The sequence below is a fragment of the Drosophila suzukii genome, chromosome 3, assembly GCF_043229965.1.
Source record: "Drosophila suzukii chromosome 3, CBGP_Dsuzu_IsoJpt1.0, whole genome shotgun sequence".
Taxonomy (NCBI): Eukaryota; Metazoa; Arthropoda; class Insecta; order Diptera; family Drosophilidae; genus Drosophila; species Drosophila suzukii.
Window position 1 is genome coordinate 1,447,456 of NC_092082.1, and position 24,904 is coordinate 1,472,359.

General features: G+C 45.6%; 9 protein-coding genes across 11 annotated transcripts in view; 5 read left to right on the forward strand and 4 right to left on the reverse strand.

Moving 5' to 3' along the window:
- Trhn (tryptophan hydroxylase) overlaps positions 1-4,458 on the reverse strand; it is a 48,256-nt gene extending 43,798 nt beyond the window's left edge. For both annotated transcript variants that reach the window (XM_017079491.4, XM_070996047.1), the window contains exon 1: positions 4,332-4,458. The gene's annotated coding sequence lies outside the window, so the exon portion shown is untranslated. The remainder of the gene's footprint in view (positions 1-4,331) is intronic.
- Positions 109-6,824, forward strand: galene (potassium two pore domain channel subfamily K member galene). Its single transcript, XM_017079039.4, has 6 exons — positions 109-379; positions 1,117-1,373; positions 1,425-1,671; positions 4,379-4,505; positions 4,597-6,005; positions 6,062-6,824. Exons 2-6 carry the CDS (start codon positions 1,167-1,169, stop codon positions 6,265-6,267), a joined length of 2,196 nt encoding a protein of 731 aa, XP_016934528.2. The 5' UTR covers positions 109-379; positions 1,117-1,166; the 3' UTR covers positions 6,268-6,824.
- Positions 1,702-2,934, reverse strand: LOC108013273 (uncharacterized). Its single transcript, XM_017079042.4, has one exon. It carries the CDS (start codon positions 2,835-2,837, stop codon positions 1,911-1,913), a length of 927 nt encoding a protein of 308 aa, XP_016934531.2. The 5' UTR covers positions 2,838-2,934; the 3' UTR covers positions 1,702-1,910.
- On the reverse strand, positions 6,611-11,040 carry Klp61F (Kinesin-like protein at 61F). The gene is made up of 6 exons (XM_017079038.4): positions 10,681-11,040; positions 10,311-10,611; positions 8,455-9,787; positions 7,181-8,391; positions 6,868-7,119; positions 6,611-6,784 (listed from the first exon to the last, which is right to left on the reverse strand). The coding sequence occupies exons 1-6, from the start codon at positions 10,758-10,760 to the stop codon at positions 6,761-6,763; spliced, it is 3,201 nt and encodes a 1,066-aa protein (XP_016934527.2). The 5' UTR covers positions 10,761-11,040; the 3' UTR covers positions 6,611-6,760.
- Positions 11,041-11,152: 112 nt separating this feature from the next.
- On the reverse strand, positions 11,153-11,894 carry LOC108012665 (DNA replication complex GINS protein PSF1-like). Its single transcript, XM_017078092.4, has one exon. The coding sequence runs from the start codon at positions 11,849-11,851 to the stop codon at positions 11,243-11,245; it is 609 nt and encodes a 202-aa protein (XP_016933581.1). The 5' UTR covers positions 11,852-11,894; the 3' UTR covers positions 11,153-11,242.
- Positions 11,895-12,127: 233 nt separating this feature from the next.
- Sac1 (Sac1 phosphatase) lies at positions 12,128-14,659 on the forward strand. Of its 2 annotated transcripts, none has more exons than XM_017077712.4 (2): positions 12,128-12,145; positions 12,458-14,659. In XM_017077712.4, exon 2 carries the CDS (start codon positions 12,493-12,495, stop codon positions 14,278-14,280), a length of 1,788 nt encoding a protein of 595 aa, XP_016933201.3. In that variant the 5' UTR covers positions 12,128-12,145; positions 12,458-12,492; the 3' UTR covers positions 14,281-14,659. The 2 variants fall into 2 exon arrangements, with proteins under 2 accessions (XP_016933201.3, XP_036670285.2); XM_036814390.3 differs by lacking the exon at positions 12,128-12,145 and adding an exon at positions 12,192-12,371.
- Positions 14,660-18,063: 3,404 nt separating this feature from the next.
- Positions 18,064-19,203, forward strand: Bfc (Booster for Crq). The gene has a single exon (XM_017078085.4). The coding sequence runs from the start codon at positions 18,284-18,286 to the stop codon at positions 19,037-19,039; it is 756 nt and encodes a 251-aa protein (XP_016933574.2). The 5' UTR covers positions 18,064-18,283; the 3' UTR covers positions 19,040-19,203.
- A 394-nt stretch (positions 19,204-19,597) lies between these two features.
- Positions 19,598-22,017, forward strand: LOC108013620 (uncharacterized). The gene is made up of 3 exons (XM_017079564.4): positions 19,598-20,858; positions 20,989-21,396; positions 21,886-22,017. The coding sequence occupies exons 1-3, from the start codon at positions 19,814-19,816 to the stop codon at positions 21,951-21,953; spliced, it is 1,521 nt and encodes a 506-aa protein (XP_016935053.2). The 5' UTR covers positions 19,598-19,813; the 3' UTR covers positions 21,954-22,017.
- A 6-nt stretch (positions 22,018-22,023) lies between these two features.
- LOC108013621 (uncharacterized) lies at positions 22,024-24,187 on the forward strand. Its single transcript, XM_017079565.3, has 3 exons — positions 22,024-22,165; positions 22,316-22,962; positions 23,677-24,187. Exons 1-3 carry the CDS (start codon positions 22,066-22,068, stop codon positions 23,929-23,931), a joined length of 1,002 nt encoding a protein of 333 aa, XP_016935054.1. The 5' UTR covers positions 22,024-22,065; the 3' UTR covers positions 23,932-24,187.
- The last annotated feature ends 717 nt before the right edge of the window (positions 24,188-24,904 follow it).

Here is a 24,904-nt window from a genome sequence, read left to right on the forward strand (position 1 = left end):
GCAACAGCTGATTAAATGAGTTCTTCAAACAGAGAGACGGCGTAAACAAACCACAAATTGAGATGCTAGTGAGAGCCAAACAATACAAAACAAACGAAAGGCCAGAGAAAAGGCGAAACTAAAAGTTTTTCCAAAACTATATATCTAGTGAAGACAAGAGAACTTCGCGTAAGACCAAAAATAAACCGATTTCCCGAGAGATCCGTGGAGAGTCCATCTGTGTGGATGCGATCCTCAGTAAGAATTTGTGGGTCGTACGGATCGGTGCGTCGATTCTTTGTGCGGATCGAAACGGTTCGGGGCAAATATACAGCATGGAATTTAAATTGGAAAACTAAAAAGTTTCCCTCAGTGCGAATCAAAACGCGATCTGCGATCGGTAATCATCATTAAGAGCAATTCCATACTCAATCCCGATGGACCCATAAATTACCCACGCTAATTGCCCAAATGAAATCGAAGTTCATAATTGATCGGACATGTTATGTAGTCCCCCGTCTATAAGTAAAGAGAATTAGAAGAGTTCCCGACAGGCGTGGCACGAGATTTGACGATGAGATGAATGCCCCCGCCGGGCGGCAGTAAACCCAAAATAGTCTCATGGAGTCTCGAGTCTTTCGGTGGCTTCCGCGCCCAATCCCCCCGGATCTTCGGCCTTGCCCCAGCAACCCAAATAAATAAATATTTGGACAAATAAACATATGTGTTATAGAGCTTTGTTGCGTTTACCTTTCGGCTTCTCTGTAATTGCTCCTTTTGGAGATTACCAGAAAAAACACATGGGACTAGATAAAAAGGGATGTTTATTTGGAGGCATTAGTTTAATGATTATGGCAGCCTTCATCTAAACTGTTAGCCATTGGGAATTCTTGGAGAAACGTTTTGATTTAAAGATTCGTAAAATTGGTTTAGTATATGGACTCTATAGTAACGATGATGATTTATGGCCTATCACATACTCCAATAACCATTGCTCTATTAGTTAGGAACAGTGTTTTTTGTCTGCCTTGGCTCAGCGCACACACACAGTGTAGGACAGGGTATTTCTTATGTCGACCTGCGAACTTTTCGCTACCATCCTTTTATTTAGTTTCTTTTGCATTTCATAATTTACAGCCAACCGAGCGGTAAATTAACCCAGGGAAGGAGACCAGAGGAGGGTGGCCATGTCGGGTAGGCGGGCCCAATCTCTGCCGGCGCACATGATGGAGCCAGCGAAGCCGGAACGCGGACGCTGTGTGGCTGCCATCTGCTTCTCGTGGAAGGTGCTCACCTGCATTGTGTCCCATGTGCTGCTCGTGGCCCTCGTCGTTTCCTATTGCGTGGGCGGTGCCTACCTCTTCCAGCACCTCGAACGACCCCACGAACTGGAGGTGAGGTGATGATCTTTTTAGGAAGCCACCAAGTTATAAATCCCTCTCCAGGTCAAGCGAGACATACAGAATCTTCGCTTTAATCTCACGGAGAATATCTGGCTTTTGTCAGACGATGCAGTGGTTCTGCGGGAAAGCGACTGGATGGCCAATGTCAGCAAGCATCTGGCCAACTTTGAGAAGCAGATCCTCACGGCCATCAAGGCAGACGGTTGGGATGGCGACGAGGATCTGCGTAAATCTCAGTGGACCTTCGCTGGATCCTTGTTCTACTCCATCATAGTGATAACAACCATAGGTGAGTAATTACTTTCAAACTACAAAAACCTTAGTTGGATAAACATTGGGATTTATTTTCTTAATCTAAATCTAAACTATGCCTAGAATACTGTTCACTAGGGGACTATTTACAACTCAGGATGAGAAATGTGTAAGAAGGGAACAATACTTTCAGGGATTTTTAAATTCGATTGTACATCTATTTAGTTTCAATTAGGATAAATAAAAGAGAAATACTTTCAGTTCCATATCTCAAAATTAGACCTTCTTACTGAGCTTGTCATTCACGTTTCTGGGAGCCGCAGCCACACTTTTAGCACTTTTGCCTTCTGCCACAGCTGGAGATTTCTCATCGTAGCCAAAGCCGCCTCCTAGAGGTGGGAAACTACCTCCATATCCAATACCACCGTTTCCAAGTCCCAGTTGACCCAAGCCCAATCCTCCAGCCAGACCATAACCCTCGGTGTACTGAGGTCCGCCAAACTGTTGGTTAGCGGGGTACTGTCCTAATCCTGGGAATTGTCCACCGGCTCCCGCAAATTGGTTACCACTGAAGTCACCTCCTGGATAGGATCCATATGGGTACTGTCCGTTGCTGGGAAATTGGTTGAGACCCAATCCATTGGTAGGATAGTTGTTATAGTTAGTTCCGGGGAATCCAGCTCCAGGAAGACCCTGTCCTACTCCTGCATAACCTCCGGGATATCCACCAATGCCGTTCTGGGCTCCCGAGAATCCACCATAGCCAGGTTGATAGGGATTGGGGTACAGCTGCGGTCTTCCTATGATTCCAGTGGGTCCTCCGGGTCCCACCAGCACACCTGGATTTCCGCCATATCCTCCAAGTCCTCCGAATTGTCCGGCATTGGGTTGGCCTCCATAGGGATTAAACTGACGGGTGCCCACGTTTGGAGTATCTGATGATCTTGTGGGTTCCACATCGGCATAATCCTCGATCTCATCGTTCTCCGGTTGGCCAGGCAAGGGCCTTCGAGTTGTAGGTTCCCTTCTCAGCTTTTGGTCATAGGAGTTCCTTATGGGGGAACTGCGATCAATGTCCCGAAAAGAACGCTCCCGACGATTGTAAGATCGCCAGACCCACTGATCTCGATCTCCATCCGAAGACTTAGCCGCCACTAATCCAAGGAGGCATAAGGCCACGAAGATGAGGCAATTGCTCTGCATGATTTGACTGGAACCGACTTATTCGTTCACACACTGACCCGTATTTTTCGCTTGGTCGCTGCAAGCTCCCGCAACAGAATAGTTCAGAAATACGATCGGCACACGCTACTTATATAACCGCACCCGAGAACCGAAAAACCAACAAAAGTAAATAAAAACAGAGACATCAACGGCGATGACGACGCACAAACTCAGTCAAGCGACGAGGGCAGCCGCAGGTGGGGATTTGGATGTGGATGTGGATTTGGCGACTGCAGGCCAATGAATCAACAACGATCGTGCCAGACAGAAATCTTCACAAATCTTGGGCCCACGTATCGCATGGTTGATTCACCTGAAGCGCGACCAGACCGCGATCCGCCCAGGAACCAATGAGGCAAGCGGATGGATCGGGCAGTTGGTTTTGTCCACTCAGTGATCACGTTGAAATCGCATAAATCATTAGGTAATTGCTCATTGATCGACCCAAAAAACCCATTCCTGGAAATCACCATGAGCTGGTACATATGCGTACTCCCTTTTACAGGGCGGCATAGGGCAGGCGCAGGTCAAAGATCCACTTTGGACACAGTTAGCTGAGCACCCAGCACGTGGGTGACCTCTAAAAATAGATTCACCTCAGGTGGTGATGGGCCAGAAACGGGGCGGCTACGAGGGAGCGTGTCAAATGAAACCAAAAGTGAAGTTGCTGCCATCCAATTGTCTGTGGTCAAAACAACAGCAAGGTCAAACGCCACTGACCGATCGTGATTAGCTTTTTCTGTTTCAGATTTAGATTTTAACGATGGGAATTTTTCATTATTAGTATACCCTTCCAAGGGGTTTAGATGATACTCTTCTTTCACTGCCTACTTGTACTTCTGCAAGATATTAAGCTTAAATGATAATATTCCGCAAACAAATCATTCAGGATAGATTTTTTTAGGTGCGAATTGATCAATCAAAGATTAGTGGATAATCAAGTTCAATAAATCATAGTTCTTCTGATATTTATAGTAAGCTTAGGAACAATAAAGCGTATTGTAACTTAATACAAAATGCAATTAATTATTAGTAAAAGCCGGTTAGGGCATTTAACTCTTCGACTCTCGCACAAACAAATTCTTAAAAGTAGTTTATTAGCTCTGGCTTTTGATGATGGGAGCTCGGGTTTTTTTGTTTTACCATTTGCACAATTCCCCGATATGGATTTATGGCTAACACACAAATAGGTTTAGTGACCGACGCCCATCAGTTAGAATTTAGCAAAGAGGTTCTGCCATTGCTATCTATGAATTTGCACACTTCCGTAAAGGCCAAAAGCGGCAGACTTGAAATACCATGTTGGCAATTGTTTGCCATTTGCTTTTTGGGAGCGATAATGGGCTTGGCTTGTTCAAAAAGAAGTACAGATAGATTAGGCCTTAGCGGGTCTTAGATTCATTAGCGTTTCAAGAACTTTGCGGTCACAAGGTTGAAGGTAAAGCCACAAGCATAATACAAAATCCAACATACCTTTTCGGAACAAGATAATTTCATATTCTTCATCGTATTCTGGACAGGCTATGGCCACATATCGCCGCGCACGGATTGGGGCAAGGTGACAACGATTTTCTACGCCATCGTGGGCATTCCGCTGATGCTCATCTGCCTGTCCAACATTGGAGATGTCATGGCCACATCATTCCGGTGAGTTGACATCGATTAACTGATAAATGTATGAATTTTATTCAGTGATGGATTATTTCTATTCAAATCTTTACTTGTACCTCTATTATAGGTTTTTATATTGGAGAATTTGCTGCTATGTGTGCACGCGCACGGCCAAACGTCCGAGGAACGCGCGATCCCGGCAGAGATCCATGCGCTCCCAACGCCACACCCGTTCCCAACCGCCTCCCTCGTTCCGGCGGTCCATGAAGATGACCCAAAGATCGGGGAATGACTCAGGACTAGGTCCGTCCATGGGTCATGCCTACTCCGATCCGGAACTGCGCACCATGGGCAGGGGCTATGACGACCGGGAGTTCGGGCATCGCAGCAGCGGAGGTGGACGCAGTCGCCGCCAGCAGCAGCAGCATTCGCACCACGATCCTCGCCAGCGGCACACCATATACGGGGATGAGTACGAAACACAGACCCTGAATCGCTCCAATCGCTACAGCAGCCGGCAGAGGCAGAGGGATCGTATGAGGGACAGGCACACGGTGGAGAGGGAGCGCTATTCCCGGTCCCACTTGGACGCTGGTTCCATTGAGGACTTCAGCGACATGCCACTTCCCGCCAAAAGAGCCACCAGTGTGCGTTCGGTGCGGTCGCCGCACAATCAGGAATCCTCGAAAGCTTCCAGGGAACTGCATCGCCTTCACTCGGCTCCTGGGAGAAGCAGGGCCAAGTCCGTGGATCCGAGGCACGTTTCATCACACTACGAAGATGTGGATGAGGATGTGGTGAGGAAAACACCCATTATACCGAATAGATACGCTCTGGATGAATTCGGTGGCGGTGGCAATAGAAGACAGCCGGCACCAAGGAGCCAGTCCATGCCGAGATCAGCTCACCAGAGGCAGCGCCAGAGGGATCGGGAACGAGAACGATCTCCGCAACCACCACCTCACAGTTCTCATCGCCAGAATAGTAATGGCAGGAGAGCTGGAAGCCTGGGCAGGCAATCCTCTCGATATGGCAACCATCTCGAACTGCCCGACTACGATGCTCCACCGCCAGGAAGGGATCACCGTCGGGATAGACGTGGTCACTCGCAAGGACGCTACGAAGACTACGTGGAAGAAAGCTTCGATGAGGGATCTCTTTATGAAGACAACAACTACGAGGATTATCCAACGGAACGGCGTCACTCCAGGAGTCGGGAGCCCAGGAGAAATCGCCGAAGGGAACGAGCCGAACGCTTGCCTCCATCCCCGAGAATCATGTCGCCCATGGGCTTTCCAGTGCAGCGGCAAATCCGTCGACGTCCCAGCTACGATTATGATGACGATGACTCCATGTGCGGGGATGAGTACGGCGACTATGGTGATCTGCTGCCCAAAGATCGCCCCGTGCCTATTTGGCTATGCGTCTTTTTGGTGGTTAGCTATATCCTCGGCGGAGCTGCTCTGTTTGCCTACTGGGAGAACTGGTCTTTCCTGGATTCCGCCTACTTTTGCTTTATCACTTTGACCACAATTGGTGAGTGTGCCCATAACTTCATTTGAAATTGTTTTTAATGTCACGTTTCTCTGCAGGATTTGGTGACTTTGTCCCCGCCAAGGGAGTCAAGGATGAATCGGAGCAGTCCATTGCCTATTGCTCGCTATATCTGCTCTTCGGCATTGCCTTACTGGCCATGAGTTTTAACCTTGTGCAGGAGGAGTTTATTGCCAACGTTAAGGAGGTTGCCCGTCGTCTGGGTATTCTTAAAGATGATGACGACGAGCACGACGAAGATTAATAGATAGTTAGGTTATTAACAGATATAAAACTCTTTTGTTCTTTACATTTTGGGAAGGATAAATTAATGAAAACTTATCACTATAAAAGTTAATAAACTTAGGCGTACGGTTATTTAACTTAAATACATGTTATAAAATCGAAACTTTAACGAATTTGAATTCTCAAAAGTAAAAGAAAGGTAATATCGTATTAAATTAAAGTTATTGATTTAGATGCTCATAATCAGTTGATTCTTTCATTAAATGTAGTCGCAAAATGTATTTAAGGAATCTTGAAATTTTGATATCGAACTCAAAGTGAATCCTCAACCTTGAACCTGCACACGAACTTAAGCCTCAAGGTTTCGTTAACTTTACATAGCATACTAAGTTTATTTAAATAATAAATGTACGAAATTCCAAAGATTTATATAAAGATTAAAAAGAATATCCAGAAGAGCCAAACAAACATAAACGGGTTACTGGGTAGAGTACTTTTGTCATCGAATTCAATCAGGCCAAGTTTTCTTTGTTGTGCTAAAAATATGGAAAATAAAGGCAATGATATTTTGTCGGAGGATTTATTTGTTTAGTCATTAGCGGACTTGCAGTTGACTTACCCTGCCAAAGGCGGGGGAACCTCGAGGTGAGGATTTACTGGGCGTAAGGGAGCGGGACAGAGAGCTACTGCGTTTTCCACCAGTAGTTACGGGTGGCTTCAGAGCATTCGAATTGGAGTTTCGGGTGGTGCCACAACCACGCTTTATGGTAACCCCATCCACGGGCTCAATGGGCGTGGAGTTCATTATGGTTTCCGTTTCGGAAAGCTCCTGTACGGATTGCAGTGAGTCGTCGTGCTCACCCTCGCTACCCTATAGAATGTAAAAACAAGTATTAGGGGTTTCCAGTGTACATACAAACATCTTTAACTACCTCGTCTATGGTGGCCGTGGTGTCGAGATCCGACCAGTCCTGCTCCTGGCGATAGCGCTTCACGATCTCCTGGTGCGGCGACGTGGCCACCAATGTGCGTGGATAGACAAAGTCCCTTTTCGAGGGAGTGGTTCCTGTGGGCGCATATGTTTTCAACTCCGTCTGCTGGAAGCGCACAAGCTCCTGCTCGGAAATCTGCAGCTGCTGCCGCTGGAGCGCAGCATGCTCGGTAGACTGCTTGTTCAACTCCTGCACTAGATCGGTGGCCACAGTGGAATGTCCTATGAACCGTTGCCTGTCCTCAGTGATGAGCTGCTGCCTCTCGCTCACAATCTGGTCCAGATTACCTTGGCTTTTCTCCTGCAGCGCTTTAAGATGATTTTTGTTCTCCTGGCAGATGGATTCCACCTGCTGGTGGTGAAGGCGACTTGAAATTACATTTTCTTCTGTTTGCTTCGCATATTCCTGGTTGAGATTCTTCATGTGCACCTGCAGCATGGAGCAGTTGGCAACGCTTTTGTCCAGACATTCCATTCCTGATTCTGTTGCGGTGTTGAGCACTTGTTGTGCGAATTCAGCAATTTCCATCCCCATCTTCTGGTAGTTTTGGACGTCAGACTTGGTATCATCGATGCGCTGATTCCTGGTTAGACGACTTTCCTCCATCTTGTTGAGGCGGATGGACATGCTAATGCTATTTTTTGCACGCAAGTTCTTGATCTGCTCCATCTGCATCATCATGGACTCGAAAAGAGTTTCCTCTTGCTGGGCCAGAGCCCGTTCGTTAGACAGTTCCTCTTTCAGTTGCTCCAGTTCCTCCGCATCCGGCAAACTCATCCCGCTGAGTTGTTCAAGGTGGTGGTGCACTTCCCGCACATGCTTTTCTAAGAGCTCTGAACTCTTTAAAATGATGTTGGAGAACTTCTCCTGCATGGTGTCCAGCATATACTTATGTCGCTGATTGTTCTCCTCAATCAGCTGCAGATTACACTCGATTTCGTTGCTCATCAAAAGCTGTCGCTGCTGTAACTGCGTCATCAGCTGGGCGATAAACTTTTGACAGTGCTGATCGCTGATCTTCAAGACCTCAGTCATCAACTTATTTTGGAGCTGGGCCTGATCCTCCAGTGACTGGGTGCACCTTTCCTTAAGCATTTCAATGCTCTTGCTGGCATTGGTTGCTAGGCGTTGGCTCACATTGCTGGAGTTGACTAAAAAGAATAAGTGGTAAATAAGAAGGAAGAGAGCAAGGGGAATGTTTGTAGGTAGCTTACCCATCTCCTGGCTTAAGTGCTCCTTGGAAGCTGCCTGCTGCTCCAAAAACAAATTCAGACTGCCACCGATCATCTCCAAGTTGTCTTGCATGCGGTCTTTAAACTGATCGCAGGATCTGCGGATCTTTTCGTCCATTTCACGCCTTCTTTCGATAGTTCCATGTAGATGATGGGTGTCATCGGTGGCCAGATCAGCAGCGGCCAGGATTTCCTGCGCCTGTGTGGTCAGCACCTGCTCCGTCTTCATGTGCGAGGCCACCAGCTCCTTTTTCTCCTTGTAGCGCCGCTTGGTCTTGGTCAGCACTTTTTTGGTCAGAAGCAGCGTACCCTTCGTGTTCATAAGGTTCTCCTCGGTCTTCTTCAGCTCCTGTGTTTTCTCCACAAGACTCATGCTCACCTCGCTGAAGATCTTCTCCTTGTTCTGGAGTTCATCTTTCAAGGCCTTGAGCAGCAACATCTTCTCGTTAAGTTCACGGTTCTGCGATTCCAACTTCAAGGTTATCTCGCCGTAGGTTTCCTCGGCCAAATAGATTCCGTTCTTGTCCCTGGCCGCCATGAGATCTCTTTTAAGCTTGTCGATCTCCTCGGTGTATTCCTTGAGCACCGTCTTCTTGGTCAGTTTTTGATTGACTTCGGGTTTGTTTTGAATGTTCTTGGCTCGATGGGCGTACTCTAAAGTGCTGAGGGTCTCCTCGATGTCCTTGTGGCCCGGTGATATGGTGGCTATGATAGAGGTCTTGGTTCTGCCGCCCAGAGACTCCTGGAGCAGCCTAGTAAGCTTCGATTCTCGGTAGGGAACGTGAGGAGCACGGTCCACCAACGCGGTAATTACTCTTCCGAGCGTCAAGAGACTCTGATTAATGTTAACTGTCTCCCGAACGCGAATTCCCTTTTCGTTTCCCGCCTTGGAAACATTTTCACTGCCCGCCAGATCGACCAGATTCAGCTTTCCGATCTTCAGCATATCCTCTCCTTCGATGCCATTCTCTCTGATGTGCACCACTATGGAGAACACAGTGTGCGATCGAGAGGACTGGGCATTCATCAGCGTAGTGGCCGTCTTGCGGCGCTCTTTTCCTTTCTCCAGCAGCTTGTACACATCATCCTTGCTGTGGACGGGAATCTCCTCCAGTCCCTGGATGATAACCGATCCCTTCTTGGTGCTGTCATCGAAAATGCGTATCTTGGTGGTGTCATCGGTGGACAGCAGATCGCACAGCTCCTCGTTGTACAGCTCCAGGTAGGAAATGCGCATCGTGTACTCCACCTCCATCATGCGCAGCTCATCGAAAAGGTGACTCAGAGCTCGCGGTATGATGCCAATGTCAGAGTCCTAAGCAGGAAAACAAATTGGAAAAGGTTAGATTAGTGATTCTTGGTAGAGGAAAACAGGTTTTGATTGCCTGGCCTTGAGCCAGATGGCTAAAATATTGCGAGAGCCCTTTTTTGTTGTTTTAAAACAGAAGATAAGGAGGAGATGATGTAGAACCTTAAATTCATGGTTTGCCGATAGTTTAATTGGCTGAGAGTGTAGAAAATTACGGTATGAGAATTATTCATATCTCATTAGGGTCTAATTATATTTTGATTTAATTTGAGATACTGCTGTTTTAATCGATTCCTTTAGCCTGAGGCAGGTTTCTATCTTAAAATCATATAGAAGGTATAGAAATATTAGTATCCATACCTATGTCGTTTTGAGGTATATTTTAACTACATTTGGGATAAGGTGGTTTTAGAGGATTCTTATAGGCTGAGACAAGTTCCTATCCTTTTATCTAATAGCATCCATTGAAATAGTTGGTATACAATGATCTTCCGCCCTGAGTCTTCTCTTATTTCATTCGTAAACTCACATCTTCCCAGGAGGATTTCAGTTCGGCGCACTCGTTTCCCACCATGGTGTGGGTTTTGCCCGTTCCCGTTTGTCCGTAGGCGAACACAGTGCAGTTATAGCCATTGAGGACCTCTTCGATCAGCGGAGACACCACGACGGAGTAGACATCGCACTGCTTGGACTCGGGGCCGAAGCTGCGGTCAAAGGTGAACTTCTTTGTGAGCTTGGAGTCCAGGGTGTGACGGGTGACTATTTCCCGGGGAGCCACCACATCCACGACCTCGGCGGATCTGATGCAGCGTTCCCGGGAATTGAGGGGCCTGCGAAGAACGAGAAATCGCAGTAAGATCTCGAATTCCATTAGATCCCCGAGGAATATATCAACTCACCTGACGCGCACATACACCTGGATGTTTTGGTTCGACTTCTTTTGCGGCTGGCGCGACGTATTCCCACCAGATATGTCCATTTCGATCACTTAAATCAATTAATTAAACTTTTAGCGCGTACAGCCCAAAAAGTGACGCCAGGCCTTTGCACTAGTATGCGTGCCCGTGTGTGTGCGATTCCTGGAAATCCTTGCTTTCCACTGTCCACCAAACCAAATGTTGATAATTTGTAACTACTATTTACAGGGGGACGCTGGGGGAACACTAGTTTTCGCACAAATTCCAATGAGAACAGCGAAAAGCAGCGTCTCAAATTGTCCGTTCGATTTTAAAATTATGCGCAAATGGTGTGACCGCAGCGGGTCACGCTTAAAATACCAACTATGCGTTTGGAAATATACTAAAAAGTAACTTGCAGTGTTGTAAAAGTTCTAATTGTCATTTAAAACACCCCTAATGTAAATAAAATTAATATTTTTTATAATTCTCATGTATTTTTAACATTTCAAAAAAATCATTCCGTATTTATTAATATTTAGTAAATAACATTAACTAGTTTACTTTATGCTATGTGGTGCAGAATGCCCTGCCTCACAAGGGACTCCACCTGAGCCCTAGGCAGATAGTGCTGGCTGTTCTTTTTCAGGTGGATCACCTCGCCGTCGTCCAGCTCGAACTTTCCGTAATCCTCCATGCAGCGCACCTCTATGTACAGGGATTTCGGAGGACGCAGGTTGTTGGTGAGATCGATGGGCAATCCCTGGTTGTAGCCAGCGCTGCACATGTAGGCAGCCAGGGACTTGGAGTAGTTGTTGAAGAAGTGCACCTCCGGTTCGCAGAGCGACTGCTTGATGTCCCCAGGAATGATGGGTCCGAACTCCCACCGCAGGGCCTTGATCCTCTTGCACCGTTCATACAAATAGGCCAGCAGGCACCTTTTGTTCCGCTGGAGGGCCGCATGCCTGAAGTTTAGCAGCGGCCACAGGCTCCGATCCCCGGAAGCATTGTAGCTGGAGGCCTGGGCCACGTTCTCCTCAAATATCGCCTTGATCTCCTCCAGAACCTGACGCACTCCGTCGTCGTCAAAGGCGGGAATGGTCTGCGATGATCTCTCCAGTTCCTTCAGCAGGTCAAAGGCCTTGTCGCCAAACAATTTTGTTTGTCCGCTCATTGTTGATCTTTTTCTGTTATTGTTTGGTGATCTAGGGATGGATTCCCGCCAAAATGTTTGGATAGCGATAGTATATCGATTACTGCTTAGAAAGAATTTTTGACTTTAAAATATACCAGCAAAATCTAGTATTTAAATTCGTTTGTCAGTCTTTCTTTGAGAAAAATGTCAAGTAAAAACCTAATTCAGTTACAAAATTCAAGTTTTGTGAACCAAACTATGCTGCCCTAAACAAAAAAAAAATGCCCTCCTGGTTAGATTGGTGTTCCTGCGAAAGTGCAATACCAGATGAATGTGAGTCAGTGTGAACACCTTAAAGTATCACACACAAGCACATCGCTATATCGCTATTTAACCCATCCCTATCACACACGTAGTGTCAAAAAAGTTGGCCAAAAAACACCAATGAAACGCCAAATTGTGTGTTAAATCAATAAAATCCGTGTAGACCTGCTGTTTCTGTGGCTGATTTTGGTGCTGTGCGTGTGTGACAGCGATAGGGAAACCCCGATTACAGAAAGTGAGGAATCCCCTTGGAGCGAAAGAAGAAGAAGCAGCACAGGTGCAGCGATTCTAATTAACCCTTATCTTAACTTTAACCCCCAGCCTTCGACTTGGGCCAACCACCGCCCCCGGAAATCATGGAGAGCATGGGGTTGGAGGAGAAGGCGGTGTACGATGATATGAACCTGTACATCACGCCGGAGAGCTTCATCATCGAGCCGAACGGAGGGCCGGAGGTACTGGTAATCGGGCGCCACGACAAGGTCACCCGGGTTCAACCAGCGGGCGGAGGTCATCTGGCCAACCTGCGGCCCACCAGGAGGATTTGCGGGGTGCTGGGCACCATCCACTTGATGAGCTGCGATTACCTTCTAGTGGCCACCCACCGCCTCTTCGTGGGCGTGCTCAATGGTGCCGTCGTGTGGAGATTAGCCGGCTATGACATCATACCCTACATTCCCAATGCCATCCAGCGCAAGGAGAACGAGACGTACTTGCGCCTCCTCCGCCAGACATTGGACACCAAGTACTTTTACTTCTCCTACCGCTACGACCTCACCAACTCGCTCCAGCGGCAGCGGGAGGTGGCGGCCCAATCACGGCCAGAACAGCCTGGGTTGTTGCAGCGGGCTGAGCAGCGATTCGTTTGGAACGGCTATGTGCTGCGGCAGTTCAACTGCGACAAGATGGAGAAGTTTCAACTGCCCCTCGTCCTGGGCTTCGTGTCCATAAACCAGGTGCAGATCAACGGGCAGACCTTCTTCTGGAGCATCATCACCAGGCGTTCTGTGCAACGTGCGGGCACTCGACTCTTCTGCCGCGGCAGCGACGAGCAGGGTCATGTGGCCAACTTTGTGGAGACCGAGCAGATCGTGGAGTTCAATGGGCAGCTCACGGGATTCGTGCAGACGCGCGGCAGCATGCCCTTCCACTGGCACCAGCTGCCCAACCTGCGGTACAAGCCGCGACCCGTTTTGGTGCCGGGCAAGGATCATCTGGCCGCCTGCACCCTCCACTTCAACGAACAAATCAAGCTGTATGGCAACAATGTGGCTGTGAATCTGGTGGATCACAAGGGCGCCGAGGGTGAGCTGGAGGCGACTTACGCCCGTCTGGTTCGAGAAATGGGTAGCCAGAAAGTGCGCTATGAGTCCTTCGACTTCCATAGCGAGTGCCGCAAGATGCGCTGGGACCGGCTGAACATACTCATCGATCGGTTGGCCCACGAGCAGGACCAATTCGGTGTCTATCATGTCTTCGACGACGGCAAGCTTGTGTCCACGCAGACAGGCGTCTTCCGAACGAATTGCATTGATTGTCTAGACAGGACGAATGTGGTGCAGAGCATGCTGGCCCGGAGATCTCTAACGGCGGTGCTCCAGAAGCTGGGAGTGCTGCATGTTGGCCAACGAGTGGAACAGGCCTCTGCAATCTTCGAGAGCACTTTCAAGGGCGTCTGGGCGGACAATGCGGACCTGGTGTCGCTGCAATACTCCGGCACGTGTGCGCTCAAGACGGACTTCACCAGGACGGGCAAGAGGACGAAGGCTGGTGCTCTGCAGGACGGCAAGAATTCGCTGATGCGCTACTATCTGAACAACTTTGCCGATGGCCAGCGGCAGGATAGCATCGACTTGTTTCTCGGCAAGTATCTGATCAACGACAACGAGGGCGGTGCAGTGCCATCGCCGCTGGAATCGAAGCGTGGCTGGCGGTTCTTCACCTTCCCCTCGGTTCTGCTGATGGCCGTGGCCATGTTCATGATCACGATGACCTACCCGGCCGAGTTCAACACGGAGAACCTGCTGTTCATGCTCTTCTGGGGAGCCATGATTGCCGTCAGTGCCACGGGAATCCTGCACTACGGCATCGAGTTCGTGCAGTGGCCGCGGCTTTTTCCGCCCATCTCCTTTCGAGACCCATGACGTTAGTGTCGTCTAGCAGAGTCACTGGGACCTACCTCTGCAGCTTAAAAAAGTCACATTGCTCCAAGGAAATATCTTGTAAACCAATTCCTGTAATCGATTTCAGCTCCTCCCGATTTCTGTTTGTTTTATTGTGTTCTTGTTTAGTTGTAAAGCCCAAAGTCCATTCCTTTCTGCAACATGTTAGTTATTATTACACAATACTTAGGCGAGCTTCAGGCGGCTTGAAACGGAAATGGATGGGTTTTCGGATGGGAGGGATTGGAGTGGTTAGGCGCCGCTAATTAACTGCGATTAAATGCAATGTAGATCAATCACTTTTGTAGAAACATTTTATGACATTAAATAAAGTATTTAACGCATTGCTAGAAAACCTCGATCGAAGTCTTTTAATTACTTGTAGAGGTGAACTGCATTGCAAGCCAAGAACGTTTGTCTTGCTTGTGATACGGGTATATCGTGTTTATCGCATGCACAAAAGACGGCCTACACAAAGATGATCGTATCTTGCAAAGGTTAAGCGATTCGAATAATCGATTGAACGTGTTTGTTATAAAAGTTTGAAATAATATTTCTAAGGAATGCAGAACTTTATAGAATATGTACATAACCATGAAAATGTGTTTAAAATTTGAACTTAAAAAAAAAAGAATCAAGAAGTGCAGTTTTGGGTTCCCATACTGAAAGCTTTAGAATTATGTAAAGATCTAACATGAAAATGGGCTACATTTTCGACCCTCGATTATCAAATATATTTTAATGTAGAATATTAGAGAATTCAACCACAAATTCATAGAGGTTTCCCACGTGAAAATCGAGATCCAATAACCGAAGTTATAGAATCAAGAAGTGCAGTTTTGGGTTCCCATACTGAGAACCTATGGAACTACGGAGAAATCGAACATGAAAATGGGCTAAATTTTTGACCCTCGTTAAAGAGATACATTTTAATGTAGAATATTAGAGAATTCAACAACAAATTAACAGAGGTATCCCACGTGTTAATCGGTATCCAATAACCCAAGTTATAGAATCTAGAAGTGCAGATTTGGGTTCCCATACTGAGAACCTATGGAACTACGGAGAATTCGAACATGAAAATGGGCTAAATTTTTGACCCTCGTTAAAGAGATACATTTTAATGTAGAATATTAGAGAATTCAACAACAAATTCACAGAGGTATCCCACGTGTTAATCGGTATCCAATAACCCAAGTTATAGAATCTAGAAGGGCAGATTTGGGTTCCCATACTGAGAACCTATGGAACTACGGAGAAATCGAACATGAAAATGGGCTAAATTTTTGACCCTCGTTAAAGAGATACATTTTAATGTAGAATATTAGAGAATTCAACAACAAATTCACAGAGGTATCCCACGTGTTAATCGGTATCCAATAACCCAAGTTATAGAATCTAGAAGGGCAGATTTGGGTTCCCATACTGAGAACCTATGGAACTACGGAGAAATCGAACATGAAAATGGGCTAAATTTTTGACCCTCGTTAAAGAGATACATTTTAATGTAGAATATTAGAGAATTCAACAACAAATTCATAGAGGTATCCCACGTGTTAATCGGTAGCCAATAACCCAAGTTATAGAATCTAGAAGCGCAGTTTTGGGTTCCCATACTGAGAACCTATGGAATTACGGAGAAATCGAACATGAAAGTGGACTAAATTTTTGACCCTCGCTTAAGAAATACATTTTAATGTAGAATTTTAGAGAATTTAACAACAAATTCATAGAGGTATCACACGTGTTAATCGGTATCCAATAACCCAAGTTATAGAATCTAGAAGGGCAGATTTGGGTTCCCATACTGAGAACCTATGGAACTACGGAGAAATCGAACATGAAAATGGGCTAAATTTTTGACCCTCGTTAAAGAGATACATTTTAATGTAGAATATTAGAGAATTCAACAACAAATTCATAGAGGTATCCCACGTGTTAATCGGTAGCCAATAACCCAAGTTATAGAATCAAGAAGTCCAGTTTTGGGATCCCATACTGAGAACCTATGGAATTACGGAGAAATCGAACATGAAAATGGACTAAATTTTTGACCCTCGATTATGAGATATCTTTAAATGTAGAATATTAGAGAATTTAACCACCAATTCAGAGAGGTATCCCACGTGTAAATCGAGATCCAATAACCCAAGTTATAGAATCAAGAAGTGCAATTTTGGGTTCCCATACTGAGAACCTATGGAACTACGGAGAAATCGAACATGAAAATGGGCTAAATTTTTGACCCTCGTTTAAGAGATACATTTTAATGTAGAATATTAGAGAATTTAACCACCAATTGAGAGAGGTATCCCACGTGTAAATCGAGACACAATAACCCAAGTTATAGAATCAAGAAGTGCAGTTTTGGGTTCCCATACTGAGAACCTATGGAATTACGGAGAAATCGAACATGAAAATGGGATAAATTTTTGACCCTCGTTTAAGAGGTACATTTTAATGTACAATATTAGAGAATTTAACCACCAATTCAGAGAGGTATCCCACGTGTAAATCGAGACACAATAACCCAAGTTATAGAATCAAGAAGTGCAGTTTTGGGTTCCCATACTGAGAACATATGGAATTACGGAGAAATCGAACATGAAAATGGGCTAAATTTTTGACCCTCGTTTAAGAGATACATTTTAATGTAGAATATTAGAGAATTTAACCACAAATTCAGAGAGGTATCCCACGTGTAAATCGAGATCTAATAACCCAAGTTATAGAATCAAGAAGTGCAATTTTGGGTTCCCATACTGAGAACGTATGGAACTACGGAGAAATCGAACATGAAAATGGGCTAAATTTTTGACCCTCGTTTAAGAGATACATTTTAATGTAGAATATTAGAGAATTTAACCACCAATTGAGAGAGGTATCCCACGTGTAAATCGAGACACAATAACCCAAGTTATAGAATCAAGAAGTGCAGTTTTGGGTTCCCATACTGAGAACCTATGGAATTACGGAGAAATCGAACATGAAAATGGGATAAATTTTTGACCCTCGTTTAAGAGGTACATTTTAATGTACAATATTAGAGAATTTAACCACCAATTCAGAGAGGTATCCCACGTGTAAATCGAGACACAATAACCCAAGTTATAGAATCAAGAAGTGCAGTTTTGGGTTCCCATACTGAGAACCTATGGAATTACGGAGAAATCGAACATGAAAATGGGCTAAATTTTTGACCCTCGTTTAAGAGATACATTTTAATGTAGAATATTAGAGAATTTAACCACAAATTCAGAGAGGTATCCCACGTGTAAATCGAGATCTAATAACCCAAGTTATAGAATCAAGAAGTGCAGTTTTGGGTTCCCATACTGAGAACCTATGGAATTACGGAGAAATCGAACATGAAAATGGGCTAAATTTTTCGACCCTCGTTTAAGAGATACATTTTAATGTAGAATATTAGAGAATTCAACCACAATTTCATAGAGGTATCCCACGTGAAAATCGAGACACAATAACCCAAGTTATAGAATCAAGAAGTGCAGTTTTGGGTTCTCATACTGAGAGCCTATGGAATTACGGAGAAATCGAACATGAAAATGGGCTAAATTGTTGACCCTCATTTAAAAGAAAACTGTTAATGTAGAACGTTACAGAATTCATTCATAAACTCAAAGGGATATCCCACGTCTAAATCGGGATCAAACAACTCAAGATATAGAAATTAGTCGCGCAGTTTTGGATTCTCATTCTGAAAGCCACTGGGAATTTTGAAAAATCAAACTTTAAAAGATACAGGCAGGCTTCGGGCATTCATTCATATCATTTCAAACACCCCAGTCTTTATTTTTTGGCACACCATCAAAATCCGAAAAAAAATTCCAACAAATTTTTACAAAATTACCCGAAAATTTCAAAATTCACTTTTAACATAAAAATAACAAAAACAAATTATATTTTCCATTTGGTGTAGATATTGTAGTGTTGTCCATCTAGTTTTTAAGGCTTTTAAGATAAAATGGACAAAGCGGAGAAACCCTCACGACTTGCAGATAACTTCCTGTACATGTTGGAGTTTGTGGTGGACGATCTCTTGATTACGCGGCCGAATCTCTGTGCCCCGGAGGAGTATCCCACCTGCACGGAGATCACCTTCCGGTCGATTTTCCTAAACATCCGCGATCGGGAGGATGGCCAATGTGTCACCCCCTGTTCCCCAAAGTGCGGAAAGTGCACCCTGTTTACGCTGGATTCGCCGATTACGGACGAGGATGTGATGCACATTCACGTGTATAAGAAGCGCACCGAGAGCTGCAAGTTCCTGCTCGGACTGGCGGAGCTGCCGATGAAGCCGATCTTCGACAGGGTGAAGAGGGAGTTCGACTTGCAGAACATAAACTGGGAGGACAACGTGATGACGCACGTTTCGCGATTGCCCAGGATCAGGGGTCCCTGCAAGAAGACCAACGACTGTGTCACCTGCTACGAGAAGCACCGGGAGCGCCGCGAGCAATGGTGTCCCACATCGGAGCTGACCAAGCGGATGCTGCCCCTCTTCAACCTCTGCAAGATGCAGACCGGCAACATAGTCCTGATCCTGAGACTGGTGTGCAACGGTCCCTCCGTGGTCTCCTCCTTCCCCGTCCAGAGTCCCAAGTGCAAGAACCCCTGCTGCCCTGGCTGTTGTCCTTCCCCTGCAGTATGGCCTGTTCCGTGTCCCTCGCCATTCGATCCCTGCGATCCTTGCAAGTCCATAAAGACCAGGAAAGCGTAGACAGGAGCATCAGCAAGGATTTTACATTCCGTTTTCATCCTGTAATCTTGAGATATTTTTAATATTCGTCAAGGAACCCGCTGATTAACTATTATATGTGACCAAGTATCAATCACATTACATTTTATAAAAATAAATAAATACTTTGTAATTTTCTACATCAATCCTGGTGTTTTAAGGCTATTGGGATATTTACTTGTATTAGCTATCTGCAATTTAGTCGCAATGGTTCTTTAAAAAATATTAAGAAGTATTTCGTTCATATGTCATATACGTATGGTTTAAATCGTTCTGAGGTACTTAGATCCATTAGGTTAACTCCGAAAAAGTGTTAGGCATTTGGTAAATTATGTTACATTGACAAATAAAGATCTCATAGGTACGCATGTTATGGCATGTAGCTAAAGTATAAATATGCGTTTTAACTAGATTATAATGTAAATGTTGGATGAAGATATGTAAAAACTAATATGTACGTAAGCTAAATAATAAAAAACAAAGAACCCAGGTATTCCAAATAACTAGTTATGGAAATTCCTAGTCCTAGTAGTCTTTTACAACAAATTCGTATCACCAGTTCGAACACATCAGTCTCCCCGTCTGGACACCCGTTCAAAATCCAAATCAAAATTTCAAATTTATTCTCTAAATTTTAGGAAGTGCGTGTGTTCGGGTACAAAAATTACAAGTTTTTCCAAAAATATAAAACGAAGTGTAGCAAAAATTCACGTTTGGCATCAGTGCTCGAGTTAAGGTTACCTCTTCCCGGGAATAATGGACAAGTCTGATAAGTCCGACAAAAATGAGAAGCCCGAGAAACCCTTAAAAATTGCAGGAAACTTCCTGTACATGTTCGAGTTCGTGGTGGACGACCTGCTGATCACGCGCCAGAACCTCTGTGCTCCGGAGGAGTATCCCACCTGCACGGAGATCACGTTCCGGTCGTCGGTGTACGTGAATCTCTGCGATCGGGAGGTGGGCACCTGTGTTAACCCCTGCTCGCCCAAGTGCGGGAAGTGCGCCCTGTTCACCCTGGACTCGCCGATCACGGACAAGGATGTGCTGCAGGTGCACGTCTACAAGAAACGCACGGAGAGCTGCAAGTTCCTGATAGGACTGTCGGAGCTGAAGGTGAAGCCGATCTTCGACAGGGTCAAGGAGTCCTTCGACGCGGAGAATCCCAACTGGGAGGGGGCCATGCTGGGCCACATCGCCCAGTTGCCCAAGATGAAGGGGCCCAACAGCAAGGGTCTCCTGGACAACTGTGCCTGCTACGAGAAGTTGAACGAACGCCACGAGCAGTGGTGCCCCACCTCGGAGTTGTCCAAGCGCCTGCTGCCCCTTTTCAATCTCTGCAAGATGCAGACCGGCAACATAGTGCTGATCCTCCGGCTGGTTTGCAATGGTCCGGCCATAGTGTCCACCTTTCCCTTCAGCAAGGTCTGCTCCCGCAATCCCAAGTGCCCGGAGCCCTGCTGCGGACCCTGTGGTCCCTGTCCGCCTCCCTGCTGCGGCTCGTGTCCCCCTCCTCCCGGCTGTGGGCCACCATGTCCGCCTCCCTGCGGTCCCTGTGGTCCGTGTGATCCCTGTGATCCGTGCGATCCCTGCAGCCCCTGCTGCGGCGGAGGAACCGCCACCGGGGGACCAATGGAAAAGAAGGGCTGCAAGGGCTCATGTGCCCAGCCCCCCTGTCGTGAGTGTAAAATGGTGGATCCCTGTGCCAAGCGGTACGAACCGCCGGCCAAGTGCCTCAGGTACTACTCCTGCAACCTGGACAAGCTGTGTCCCTGCGATTACTGCGAGGACGAGTTCGACAGGGGTGAGTATACACCCTTACATTTTATGGTAGTATTTGTAGTCTTTAAATCAAAAGCATGTTTAAAAACCTTCTTAACTTATATTATACGAAAATCGAGATGAAATATAAAAAGTAATCCCCATTTCCCCAGAATGTCCCACTGTTCCCACGAAGCGCTGTAACATGTCGCCCATCGAGCAAAAGCTGCAGAAATGCGGTCCTTGCGGAGGAATCCCGCCGTATCCCCGTTTCATCCAGGAGAAACTGGAGGCTGAACTTCTGGGCAAGCCAGACAAGGACAAGGATGCCAAAAAGGACAAGGATGGTAAAAAGGACAAGAAGGGAAAGGATGGTAAGGACGCCAAGGGCAAGAAGAAGCGGCAGTCGGGAGGAGCCGTCTACTGCGTAGGGGATCATAACGGTCCCGCCGACGCGCACGAGGAATGCGAGCCTGTCTGCGAAGGTGTCCTCCAGGCGACCCGGAAAATGAGGTACAAGGAGCCCAGTGGTTCTGCATGCCACGGTAGGGAGCAGGAGTACGATATGGCCAGCGATGAAGGTGAGTTCCAAACTATTTAAAATCAAGGACTTATTGAAAGATTTCTTATTTAAAAAAAATGAAGAATACAAATAATTTATATTATTAGGAAGTATCCAAATTCAAAATTAAAAATTCTTAATATAGATCACTTAGATCTTCCGGAAAACACAAATCGTTGACACTCTTTAATTTCTCAATATTTTGATTTTTTTAATTTCTGAGATGACAAGTAGGCCCTGAAATAAACAACACATTTATCCAGAAGCTCACCAAACTTTTAGTAACACCAAGTAGACGGGGGGTAAAAGATCATTACTCGGTTTGCATTCGTTTTATATATTCAATCGGGAAATGTTGTCTGCCGCACAAAATAAACAAAAATAAATTCTTTCGTAAAAGTAACGCGAGTTTTGGATGGAAACTAAAACAAGAGCAGTACGCGTTAATCCAATTAACTAAATCATCATCGAGGTGATCTAATAACGCGGTCCTTCTTTTTTATTGCAGCGCGAAAACGAGCTGTGCGGAAATTGCGCCACTTACTGGTGAAGTACAATATCCAAATTGAGAATTGAAGGCCTTTGGAATCGAGATTTGAGCCGCGCTCCTTAAGCAGACAACACCTGCAGACGTACTTAGTGAATAGTTACATTGATTTAGAGACACTCGACCACAGAACCGCACAACATGGCCAAGAAAAGGGGAAGGAAGGGCAAGAAGGGCAAAAAGCCGAAGGTCGACTGCAAGTTCAAGATCACCAATGAGATGCTCAAGCCCATGAACGAGAGTAAGTGCATCGATAACATGTCCTCTATAGACATTAGACTGTATATAAGTATTATATATTATATTATATGCCCATGTCAATTCAAATAAGGTATAATTTAGTATTGGTTTTCTCTCCACTTCCATTTAATTCCATTACTGTCAATACTAGATATTGATGACTGCGATGGCTGTTGTCAATGCGCCTGCGACTGCGACTGCAGTCCGGAGCTGGCTCCTTGCTTCATCCAGCCGACCAGGCCGGATCCTGGTCCTGAGGCCTACGACGAGTTCGAGGCCTGTCTCAACGGCAGTGGTCTGACCATCCGCGTCCTCAAGAACACCCACAAGGTGGAGAGCGTCCTGGATGGCAGTGAAACAGCGCCCAATCTGGGGGCGGACGACGACCCCTGCTACCGGGAGGATCCCAACGACTGCGAGCCCAAGCAGGAGTCCTGCCTGCACGAGATGCTGCAGCGCAGCTCCTTCGCCAGGAACCACATCAAGCGCAGAACCGGGGGCAGGATCATCAACCACCCGAACATCCCCAAGGTGCGGGCCAACATCAAGTACTCGGGAAACGACGCCTGCGAGACGGACAACTACTACGTGCCCTTCTCGAAGATCAAGGAGGCCTGCGACGCCCAGGAGGCCAAGGTCGACTGCTACCGCCAGCGGCTGTGCGGCGGATCAGATCGCATTGTCCCCGCCCAGTGTCCCGCCCAGAACCAGCGATCCTGCTGCATGCAGGTGGAGCGCAAGGACATCATGCAGACCATGAAGGGCGTCAATCTGGACACAAGGCGCAAGGGCATCGAGGTGAGTTTATTAATATAGTAACATGTCAAGAAGTCCCTAGCAAAAGTTTTAATTTGGAAGTACAATGGATTTATTCCCAAGAAGGACGTTTTAGTTCTTAGAAGAGGGCAACTTAATCCTTCTTTATTTTTAAAATTGAATTGTTATTATTGGTGTAGCATTTCATTATTTATCTCTTAACGCACAAAAATGTGTCAAGGTAGTAATTGCCTCACGTAAAATCCATATTTCAAGAATGTTTAATCCTAAATCGGTGTACTATAATCACTGATCGCCTCCGCATTCCTTTTTTTGGGATCGCTGGTTACGTGTGCGGATGCGGAATGTGTGATCGCTTTTCAGTCCGTGACTTGGCCCCTCTAAATGCCGAAGTTGCAGGTGGTGCAACTTCGGGAAGGCATTCAATTGCCTCAATTGTGGTGCATTTTGTTGCGTAACATCTGCCAGCTCCAAATGTGGAGCACCTTTTTCGTTTTGCGGTGGCAAATCCGCTGCAGCTTTCCATCGGTTTTATTTATGGTAATCGCAGGGGAGATGTATTAGATTGAAAGAAACTGTTGAGCACATATGTGCCAATTAGGTGATTTTTTCAACCATCCGACTGAATTTATTAGGTGATTTGCAAAATGGTTTTAATTGCTTAAATAATAATAATTAAAGATTAGCTAATAATAGAATATATGTTAATAAAAACTTAATATTGCTTCCATTTAGGTCTGTTACAAGACCTGCGAGGAGACCGATAGCGACGTGTTCCTGGTGAAACTGGGCAGCAAGGCCAAGTCGCAGCACAAGAAGAACACCATCGAGATAGAGCTCAGGACCCCCAAGCAACCCGTGACCCTTCCGATCAGTAAGGTCACCACCGAGACTTATGTTTCCGAGGAAATGCTGGCAGGTGGTAAGAAGGGAAAGAAGAAGAAGAAGGGCAAGGGCAAAGGCAAGAAGGGCAAGGGCAAGAAGAAGTAGTAGCCCCTGCACTATCCTAAGGCTAATCCTAAACCTTCAACCGGACATGATGCACACCTTTTCGGAACCCATCCACTGGCTTTACACGCGACACTCCATAAAATTCACAGCAGCTGTCTTTGAAATTTGGTTTTGGCAATTACCCTCTCGTACCAACCCGTTTAGTTAGACGCACGAATACTAATAATTTCGACTAGAGTTACGTAAATGTATGATTTGGATTCAGTAAAATCAAGAATTAAAATTTAAAATTTAAGATTGTGGCGTCCTTTTACTTTCAAGGGTGTCAAAACCGCATGTGAAGATTTGCTGACCTGTCAGAGTAAGCTCTCTGTAAGGGATTAAGTTACCCAGACCCTTGGTTATTTAAAAAAACCAGACTTTTGCCTTTGCGAAGCTTTAAATACCCTGCACAAAAATGAATATACCCTATTATACTTCCATTTATTCGTCTGTTTTTAATATTTTGCTCTTCTGCTTTGCAAACTTTAACCAGTTTATACCCCCTATTGAGCTAAAAAGAAATCTTAAGAAATCTTAAAATGGCTTAAAGTATGCATTATAATATTTGACAGCTTTATGGTTTCTGTTATCTTTAATTTAAAATGCAGCTTTGAATTTTGAGCTCTATAAAATTATTCAAGGAACACAATATTCACCTAAATTTGTCATTAAGTACGATCAGTATCGGATATAAAATTTAATTTGATTGTATAAAATTACTGTATTGGAAATATCTTAAGGCTTTCATACATTGTAAACTGTTTCGCAAAATGATATAGCCCCCTTAAAGGGTTTTTAACTGCCCAGTCAAGGCCGCTGAGGTGCTAAAAATAGCTGACAAAGCCGATTCGCGATGCAGAACAGTAACGCCGATCCGTTCCGACCATCTTCGTCTATTACACACCTGTAATTAAAAATCATGAGACCCATCTCCGCCAGAAATCTTCAGGGGAAACCGAGGGAAGGAGCC

Bases quoted from the DNA above. Each gene is read 5' to 3' on its own strand.
- galene (XM_017079039.4), top strand. From the start codon at position 1,167: ATGTCGGGTAGGCGGGCCCAATCTCTGCCGGCGCACATGATGGAGCCA. The intron at 1,672-4,378 runs GTGAGTAATTAC...TATTCTGGACAG, and splicing joins CATAGTGATAACAACCATAG to GCTATGGCCACATATCGCCG. The intron at 6,006-6,061 runs GTGAGTGTGCCC...GTTTCTCTGCAG, and splicing joins TATCACTTTGACCACAATTG to GATTTGGTGACTTTGTCCCC.
- LOC108013273 (XM_017079042.4), bottom strand. From the start codon at position 2,837: ATGCAGAGCAATTGCCTCATCTTCGTGGCCTTATGCCTCCTTGGATTA.
- Klp61F (XM_017079038.4), bottom strand. From the start codon at position 10,760: ATGGACATATCTGGTGGGAATACGTCGCGCCAGCCGCAAAAGAAGTCG. The intron at 9,788-10,310 runs GTGAGTTTACGA...TTTCCTGCTTAG, and splicing joins TGAAATCCTCCTGGGAAGAT to GACTCTGACATTGGCATCAT. The intron at 8,392-8,454 runs GTAAGCTACCTA...TATTCTTTTTAG, and splicing joins GCACTTAAGCCAGGAGATGG to TCAACTCCAGCAATGTGAGC.
- LOC108012665 (XM_017078092.4), bottom strand. From the start codon at position 11,851: ATGAGCGGACAAACAAAATTGTTTGGCGACAAGGCCTTTGACCTGCTG.
- Sac1 (XM_017077712.4), top strand. From the start codon at position 12,493: ATGGAGAGCATGGGGTTGGAGGAGAAGGCGGTGTACGATGATATGAAC.
- Bfc (XM_017078085.4), top strand. From the start codon at position 18,284: ATGGACAAAGCGGAGAAACCCTCACGACTTGCAGATAACTTCCTGTAC.
- LOC108013620 (XM_017079564.4), top strand. From the start codon at position 19,814: ATGGACAAGTCTGATAAGTCCGACAAAAATGAGAAGCCCGAGAAACCC. The intron at 20,859-20,988 runs GTGAGTATACAC...CCATTTCCCCAG, and splicing joins CGAGGACGAGTTCGACAGGG to AATGTCCCACTGTTCCCACG. The intron at 21,397-21,885 runs GTGAGTTCCAAA...TTTTTATTGCAG, and splicing joins CGATATGGCCAGCGATGAAG to CGCGAAAACGAGCTGTGCGG.
- LOC108013621 (XM_017079565.3), top strand. From the start codon at position 22,066: ATGGCCAAGAAAAGGGGAAGGAAGGGCAAGAAGGGCAAAAAGCCGAAG. The intron at 22,166-22,315 runs GTAAGTGCATCG...TGTCAATACTAG, and splicing joins GCTCAAGCCCATGAACGAGA to ATATTGATGACTGCGATGGC. The intron at 22,963-23,676 runs GTGAGTTTATTA...GCTTCCATTTAG, and splicing joins CAAGGCGCAAGGGCATCGAG to GTCTGTTACAAGACCTGCGA.